Source organism: Pundamilia nyererei, unplaced genomic scaffold, assembly GCF_000239375.1.
Source record: "Pundamilia nyererei isolate P.nyererei 1_Seehausen unplaced genomic scaffold, PunNye1.0 scaffold00058, whole genome shotgun sequence".
NCBI lineage: Eukaryota > Metazoa > Chordata > Actinopteri > Cichliformes > Cichlidae > Pundamilia > Pundamilia nyererei.
The window spans coordinates 1873521-1882552 of record NW_005187459.1 but is presented as its reverse complement, the minus strand read 5'-3'; the positions used below and the strand labels follow the sequence as shown (position 1 = coordinate 1882552).

The window sequence follows — 9032 nt, the reverse complement described above, 5'->3', positions numbered from 1 at the left end:
TCCATTCTTTAAGCACCGGTTTGAGCACCGTTTGAGCACCGGCACCGTTTCAAAAGTACCGATTTGGCACCGGTATCAGATAAAACCTAAACGATACCCATCCCTAGTCAAAAGTATACATATGCGCCCACTAATATTTGGTTCAGTGTCCCATCTCATGCAGATGCTTTTGCTATCTGGCCCAGCTTCCTCTGTTTTTGCTTTGAGGCAACAGTGATGCTCAAAGCTTTTTCTGTCCAACATTCACACCCATCCAGACTCTGATGAACACATCGGGAGCAACTCAGGTTCAGTATCTTGGATGCAAACTGGAGCAGGGATTGAACCTTTCAATTTTGTAGGTTACCTGCTTTTCCTTCTGAGCCACAGCCACCATCCGCAATGACATTGGTCCTCACGATGACTGTATGTAAACTTTTGACCTTTTATGAGGTGATTATACTGTACATTCCCATAATTTCAGCTTGGTTTTGCCAAAGAGTGTTGTTACAGAAAAAATAATTGAGTCGACATATTTTAACATAGTTTTCAATGACATTGATTTGGCAGTGAATCCTGTAGTTCTGTAAGAGCAAAGAGTGTTTGTAGTTGTGTTTATGTGAAAAAGAGTCTCCTAATTATGACCAATTATTTAATTGTGACAAATCTGAATGTGATATCTCATCAAGGTTTCTCAATGCTGCAGACTACTTGCACAGCAAGTGACAAAACACACAAACAGCTCGCTGTGAGAGTGGAGCGAATATTGATTAGATTCGATTTTCATCTGGTTCTGCGTATAAGTCACATTCTTTATTGATTATTCTTGTGATTCTTCCAGTTTTCCGTGTTAAAAGAAAGTAGGCTTACTTGAGCTTTCAGCGTAATTTCACCTTTTCCTTAATCATCTCTGAGTCTGAACACAGTGTGGAGACTTCGGGTAAAGGCTTGGATGTGACTCGTGTGAAAAAGCTCCACTTCTATGAGTTCAGAGTTCAGTTGCTTTGCTCTGTGGTTAACAATTTTAGCTAAAAAAACCCCTCTTTAAAGACACAAAATTCCAGCAGAAGGTCAGTTTAGGTCTGGAATAATGAAACAACCATGTGGTAATAATGACAGAGAGTTCACAGCCAACCTCAGGTAGAGAAGGCTGTTACCGTTTGGGAAAACTTGGAATTTTGGTTAGAAGAATTCTGGATTGTAGAAGGGTAATTATGCTGACTGCATAATGTATCAGGTAGTGGGAATTTGATTTGCTCAATTTAATACTGGGAAGTGTTACTCCATTTTCTCACAGAGCCCTCAATCGGGGTTTTGAAATCCTACTAAATTCCTAATGAAATAACCAATTTGTTATGTGTGTATGTATGAAGGTCTTTGATCAGATTTATTTATGCTACCTCTACAAGTAGTTCTGTCTCAGGTTGCCGTCTTATGAATGTGGTGAAGTTTTAGAATAGTCTAAGCATGTGTGTTTTTGTTTGTTTATTTATTTTAAAGTGTCAAAGTTTTTTGTTTTCGATTTTTTTGGCAAGTTTTCAAGGTTTTAATCACAGCAAGTATAGTCGTGCTTCTCTCAGGGCATAAAGTATTACAGGGTCATAACTTTTTCACTTAAGCATATTAAACTTTATTAGGGTGTTTTGGCTTGGTGTTTCTTACTAAACCAATGTTTCCAATAGTGCCTTAAATCTTAATGTCGCTGCAACTCTTAGTATAAAGATGGACTGACTACAACTGATCGACTGCCAAGTCTCTCTCTAAATGTTGACATGACTGTCAGACACTGTCCAGCATCCGCAGAGCATTCTCAGAAGGTTTTCAAGTAAACATTTTTTTTTCCATTATTAAACAGAAAACAGTGGAGAGTTGACAGGAAATTAAATGATAGGAATATAAAACAAAAGCTTAATGTTTCCAATTACATGGTCCGTCTCAAACCACCAGGACACAGTGGATTTTTCTTGGTGAAATTACAAGAATAAGACCAGAAGTGCTCACGAACCATTAAATCGCTTAGAATTGGTGCCATAACATCTAGGCTTTTATGAGGTGATTTACATCACACAGTTCAACTTTTTTCTTTCTGACTACATAGTAATATCATACAAACAACTTCTGAATGTGACCTGTGTGCAGTATATACAGCTAATCCTAAACCTCTGTGCATATGACACTTCTTTTTTTCACACACGTTCATCGTGCATGCTGTTAGATTGTAACAAAATGAGTTGAAGTTAATGTGCTTGTGAGCTGGTTAGGTTTGAAGCATAAGTTGCCATGACTGAGCCTAATCACGGAAAACAACAGGTTACACCTTAGGTTCCCTCTCAGAATTGACATCATAACTATTTTACAAGCTTTGGCTTTCATGATAACAGTGCATAATGATAACCTCCAATTTCAAACACGCTGGCTGTTGTGTGTTCAAATAATGGGGCTTAGTGGATTAAAGACTTTAATGGCAACAGCTTGTTGAGATCAGCTAAACCAAAAAAACATCTTCTGCTTTTCGTCTTTCTGGTTTTTATTACACACTGCCCCTGTCTGCAGCTCATGTGGCCTCCCACAGCAGAGCTCATGTTGTTCTCCACAGGAAACTTGTATTGTTTTGACATGTGCCAACTGGCAGTGAGCAGTTGTAAAAATGAGGAGACAAGAGGGGATTTTCTGTATTCATTCATTTCTTTTTTGTATGAATTTTTTTCTGCTCCAGCTTCTTGTTCTGCTTGTGTTTTGGAGTTTTACTGGATGGAGGATTATTAATTGCCTCATTGTATATGACTAGGCATTTATATGTTGGCACGTCCTTCTACATCTTGAATTTATCTGACTCCCTCGCCGCTGTTGTTTAGAAATTTGTTGTTTATTTTGTTGCATTTTCATTAGAGTTTACTGAAAAGTGATCTTCTCAAGTCAACTGGTGACATCTCTGATCATTGTGAGGACCAGAGACTGTTGATATGGTGGACAATAGTTCATGAGCAAGCCTCATAAAACGTAAACACACACGCAGGGTTTGGTTCGTGTCACGCTGGTACTGACAGGGTGGAATTGGTGGCATCTCAGTAGCAGTTGGTGACATCCCCTTCAGGCCAGGGGAATTTTCTGTCTAACTAACAGTACTTCCCAGTACCACAGTGACTCGTCAGCAGTCTTTAGCCTGTCATCAGACAATAACTAATTACATCATTTAGGCAAATTGGCTGCTCTTCAGATGCAGTCTCCCTCCACAAAGCCAGTGACCTCATGGCAACCGAGGTACGTTTGCCAGGCGACCACATGTAGGCCAGAAAGAAAGGAGACAATACACTGGGTGTGTACTAGAATGGTACACAGTGTTACAGAAGTACTTCAGATCACAGTGCGTGTGTAAATCTAAAACAAATTGGTCACTGATCTTCATGCTGTCGAGTGTCAGTTGAGTGTTTGAACCTCAGTTTAATGCTCATTTCTCTTACAAGTAATTGTGTAAATTGATTGAACTTAATCAAATGTGTTTGTCTACTAAGAGACTAGAACATCATCTAAAAGTCTTCATACTATATTTTGTATTCGGTTAATTTCCTTTGGAACTACGTGCTCCCTTCAGGGCCCTGTTTATCTTTTATTTGAGGATTTTAAAATGTCCACAAATCCTTTTGAATAAGTTGTTCCTTTGTGATGTTTTTATTGGTTCCTTGGAGACGGTTATTCCATGTGCAGCCTGTGTAAGAAAGTCACCCTATTGAATTCCACCTTTTTATAATTCACTTTGACAGATTACTGCGCTTGCAAGTGTGTTTGTGTTTATGCCTGTGCAACTGGATAAATGGATAGAGACAAGGGATTACTGTGGAGCTCATTCACTCTGATCAGCTGACTCTGTAGTCAGACAAGCAAAGCCATGTCTTTACTTATGCTGGAGAAAATTTAAGTTGGCCTCTTATTCCATAAGACCAACTTAAATATGCTTCTGGAAGTATATTAGAATTGATAACCAGTGTAATGTAGAACAGCTGTGGCTCAGGAGTTGATTAGATTGTTCATTAATCAGAAGCCTGGTGGTTTGATCCCTGGTTTGACTGTTTTACACGTTGAAGTGTCCTTGACCAGGAGACTGCATACCCAGTACGTCCACTGGTTTATTTGATCAATAAAGTCCACAGAATAATGGACTTAATGGTGTGAATATACGTGTGAATGGTGAAATGTGGCTTGCACTGTTAGTGTTTTGATAAGTTCAAAAGAAAGGACTGTATAAATACCATCCATTTGCCCTAGGGTCTTATTTGGAGCTCTCCTCGAAGATGTTTTCCATGAAAAAATTCCCTTCGTGCCTTAACATGTATTAAATGTAACTCTACCTCTTTTCCTTTTTTTTTTTTTTTTTTTGATTGTTAGCATGGACAGATCAATGAATATGCAAAGTTGTCCCTGTCCTGACCCCTCCGTCTTCACTAGTCCACCCCCGCTATCTTTGTGCTTCTGCGAGGCCCCACTCGCAAGATCTTATTCTACATTGGGGTAGAAAGGATTGGTCCAAACCAACTTGTTTTGCAAAAGAAGAAAATCCAGTGCTTAAGAGCAGGAAAAAGAGAGGAAAAAGTCACAAAACATATCAAATAAAGCCCCATGGGACCAACCGCACTGGACATTTTTGTCAATGCACCAAATATACAAGTTCTTCAACCTCTAGAAAGCAATCGGGTAAAAAAAAAAAAGGAAAAAAGCATCCACTAGTTCCAAAGGTTAGGCGCATATGCTAGTCACATCATAGAGATATAGCAGCACAGAAGTTGGAAACACATTTTTAAAAGGTATGAGATTAAAAAACAAGTCTGTGTGTTATCAGCAGACTTTCCAACTGCTCGCTGAGCACTGTTGGGAACTATTTAAAGACTACATGACCCATATGATGACCCTGAGTTGGAAACCCCCACTGACAGGACTCTGACTTACTCAAGGGCTATGGGTGCACCATGGTACAATGTACTATTGCCTCATAGAAAGAAGGTTCTGGGTTCTAATCCCGAGCCTGAGTGGACTCGGTAGATGCTACCTTTCTGTGTATAGTTTGCAAGTTCTCCTTGTACCTGTGTAGATGCATGTTAGGTTAACCAGTGATTTTGAATTGGCTTTAGATGTAAATATAAGCATGTCTGTCTTGTCAGTCATGACAGGCTGGTGACATGGCCGATAAAGAACCCACGTCTCACCCTATGACACCCAGGGAGGGGTTAGCTTACCAAGAATTCTCTCTTAGCTGGAAGTGTTGCCGCTTAATTTAACCAATGGATTATTAATGCAGTGTATCAGATACCAGCTTAGTTCAGTAATTTGATCTGTCTCACAACGCTCATTAGAAAATCAGCGAACCAGAACTCCATGATCACACTCTTATTCATGATTGAAGTTTTGCAGCTTGTTTTTTGTTTTTTATTGTTTTTCACATAGATTTATTTGTAGATAGTTGTTTTAATTTGTTTGTACTCAACAAGTAATTTGTTTTGTGAGTATTAGTTAATATTTTGACCTGAATTTAGTAAAGACATAGTAATAATTTACCTAATTGGTGGTTTAATTTTGTGGAAGTAGATTGAAAGAGTAGAGAACAGGCACAAAGTAAGCAACAAGTCTCTCGCACAACACAGGACTGTAATCTGAATTTTTAGGCTTTTTATGCAGTAAAAATGGTAAGAAACGTCTTCACAAACCCTGGGAACATCTGTATTCGCTATGTTGACTTGAATGTGACATGTTTTAATTCGTATTTCTGTTGGAGCTCGGCCTTTTTGAGTGTTCTCCGACAGCAATGTGAAGTTGAGGTCAACAACGAAAATGCTAAGTTCTGTGTTATCAAAAATAACACAGCCCTGAGGCAAGAAACAACAAAGATTAGATACAGCACGCTTAATGTTCTGAGACCTCTGTCCGACATGTTTGACCTTGGCCTGCATATCAGTGTAGCAGTAATACAACAGGTTTCGTTCAGTTTCTTTTTTTCCTCTGATCTTTAATTATTTATTTCTCACACTGGTTTTCCCTGTAAGTTCAGTAACACTACATCACCTAACTTGGCTATGAGCCATCTTGCCGTGCAACTGTGATACACAGGCTATCAGTAAAAAGTCACTGATTTGCTTCAGGGCGACGCCACAGTGGTTCGGTGGTTTGTAATTACATGGTGTTTTCAGACTTGCGTGGAAGTGTTATTAATGCATTACGCACATGTTTCCTCTGTCCAAACAGGCTCTGCAATGGCAACAATGAAAATCTGTTTGTTGGAGATGTGTGTGAGCTCTCCACCACAAAGAGGAAAAAGGACTTCTACAACAATAACACTAAATCCCAGTGTGAGTTTCAGCTGCACATAATCACTGTTTTGGCTCGGGGAACTTTTTGTGGCATGAAGATTAAAAGCAATGTGTACAAAAGTGCAAAAGTCAGTGAGACAGAAATAAAACTCTCAGGGATTTGGATTAAGGTTGTGCTGCAAATGTTGTCTTTTTTATCAATTTGTAGTGTCCTCCGTCTCCAGATGCAGTGCATCCATTATAATATTAATAAGCACATCAGCAGCTCTTGTGCACCTTTTGAGGTTGTCTAGCTTACCTAAGTACTTCTGCATTTTATAGCTAAGATTTACATAGAAAATCTGAAGTGAAGTAACTTTTTATACTTTTAATAATAATTTGCCCTTAAATGATCTTGAAACTTTCATAACTATCAGTTCTTCTAGAGAGCACAAATTGATTGTATTATATCATTATCCTACTGTATCAGTAAGACTTGTAATGTAATCCATACAGAAACCCTTAAACAATTTCAGACTTTGGAAATGTTATAATGTTCAATGTTGACTCAAACTTTTTCAAATAAATACATTTTTAAAAAGTCATGAAGTTTCAGGTGAAATATCTTGTCCCTCTCTTGTCATTAAAATATGTAAAATTCAATGATGCACAACTGTAAGAAAGCTTTCATTAAAATGTTTGTTTTTGCATTTTTTTTTAGTTGTTTTCACAGATAAATGGATCTACATTCAGAAAGGGAGCACAAAAGAAGTGAGTACTGAGGCTTTTCACACAAAGGAGCGATTGTCTTTTAATGGAAAATACACATTAGTCAGTTCTTTAATTAACAGAGCTTGTGTGCACATGTTTTTTTCTGATGTGTACCTACAGCGACATGGATACTGCACACTCGGCGAAGCTCTCAACCGGCTAGACTTTTCCAGCGCTATTCAGGACTTGAGAAGATTTAATTACGTTGCAAAAGTGAGCATTGATGATCGTACATGATGTTAAAGAAACCTTTTAATTGTATGACTTATATAGCGCATCTTAAGCTCCTCCTTTTTTTTTCTGCCACCCACAGCTTTTTCAGCTAATAGCCAGATCACAGCTGACGTCTTTGAGTGGAGCTGCCCAGAAAAACTATTTCAATATCTTGGAGAAGATTGTAAGAAAGGGTGAGAAGACCTGACATGGGGTGTCTGAGGGATAAATTGCACAGACAGACTCTTTATTTTCATTATTACTTTTGGTGTCAGCGGCTTTCAGTGTCTAAACTCTAATTTAGTTTTTTTCAGGGCGTTTTGTGTTGGGAAAAGTAGTTTTTATGTTTATAGATTTTTTGTGTGTGTGCGTGTGTGAATGTGAAGCCTTTGAGCGATCAGAACATGCTTTCTCTCATCCTGCTGTTCAGTCGTTGCAGTCTCATGTTTAACCGCAAAACCAATAGGGCTAGCATGCTCCATCATTACAGGGTTACAAAGGACAGACCAGGACTGTATTTTTTTTTTTTCATCCTTCAGTGGTGTGTATATTTCTGGTAAACACATTTTAGTTCTTTTGCAAACTTGAAGCTTTTTTGTAAAAAGAAATATTAGTTTTCCATTTGTCTTTTTGTTATGTATATGGGGTGGTTTACGGCAGGAGCCCGCACAACAACAAAAAATGTGTTATGATCCTTAAAAAAAAATTCCTCAATAGCCCTGGTGTTTTCCTTCATGTTTCTCTTTTGCTTGTGTTTTTATTCCAGTTCTGGAGGACCACTATAACCCACGCCTCGTCAAAGAGCTTCTACAAGACCTGAGCTCCACCCTGCACAGTCTGACCATCCATGGCAGGTGTGTCCTCGTGGGAAACGTCAACATCTGGTTGTGCCGTCTGGAAACCATTGTTAAATGGCAGCAGGAGCTGAACAACCTCCAGATCCCCAAGGTATTTTTATTGAAATCGCAGAGTAGGTGGACCGCAGAACTTCCAGGCAGCAATCTAAAATAGCAGCCATGCTGGAAATCTGTCTGCGCTGACTTGTCATAAGAGTGCTGTTTAAAATAAGAAGTAGGCTAAAAATCTGCCTTTTTATTTACAGTGCTATACATGTAGCTCCATTTGTACCTGCTTATGAATTATGACTTATTGACAAGCTGGTCCAATTTACAAGCTGAATTTAATGTGGGAGAAATGTGAAATACAGAAGTGTTGTTAGTCCACTATTTATTTTTTGTGATTCTTGTTTCCTCAGCAAATGTGCACTGGCATGACATTCAGTGATTTGCCCCTGCACATGCAAAACAAGATCCTCTATAAGTTCTCTGATGCCTGTGACATCATTAACTTGGGACAGGCCACACCGACATTGCACATCCTAAGTGAGAACAACACACTGTGGAAGAAACTCTGCCTCTTTCACTTTTCGGACAGACCGGTGAGTATTACACTTAATCATTTGAGCTTGGATCTAAGATTTTATTACTTTTAGTCATACATATATAGTCGAGTGTTGTAAAACTGGATTGCTTCAGAACTAGAAGTAGAGCCCATGTTAACCACTAGAGGGCAGAGTTGGCACAATTTATTCACAGCTCGCAAATGAGCTTATCCTCTAGCTCTTACACACACACACACACACACACACACACACACACACACACCCAAGCACACTATCTTAGACCTTTCGCACTCTTTCAGGATTGATGTTAATGAGGAATTGTTCTTGATTATATCTAAATACACACTGTTCTTGTTTTAATTGCATCTATCCCCAGAGTGTTTTAAATAGCT

General features: G+C 38.8%; 1 protein-coding gene across 2 annotated transcripts in view; it reads left to right on the top strand.

Annotated features, from left to right (window-relative positions):
• Nucleotides 1-8877, top strand: part of fbxo25 (F-box protein 25) — a 13533-nt gene extending 4656 nt beyond the window's left edge. The window contains exons 3-8 of one of the 2 annotated variants that reach the window (XM_013911228.1): nt 6211-6314; nt 6976-7025; nt 7146-7238; nt 7339-7432; nt 8005-8186; nt 8494-8877. In XM_013911228.1, coding sequence (XP_013766682.1) covers nt 6211-6314; nt 6976-7025; nt 7146-7238; nt 7339-7432; nt 8005-8186; nt 8494-8730 — 760 coding nt within the window. In that variant the 3' untranslated portion in view covers nt 8731-8877. The remainder of the gene's footprint in view (nt 1-6210; nt 6315-6975; nt 7026-7145; nt 7239-7338; nt 7433-8004; nt 8187-8493) is intronic. The other variant, XM_013911227.1, reaches the window with a different exon arrangement.
• Nucleotides 8878-9032: the final 155 nt, after the last annotated feature.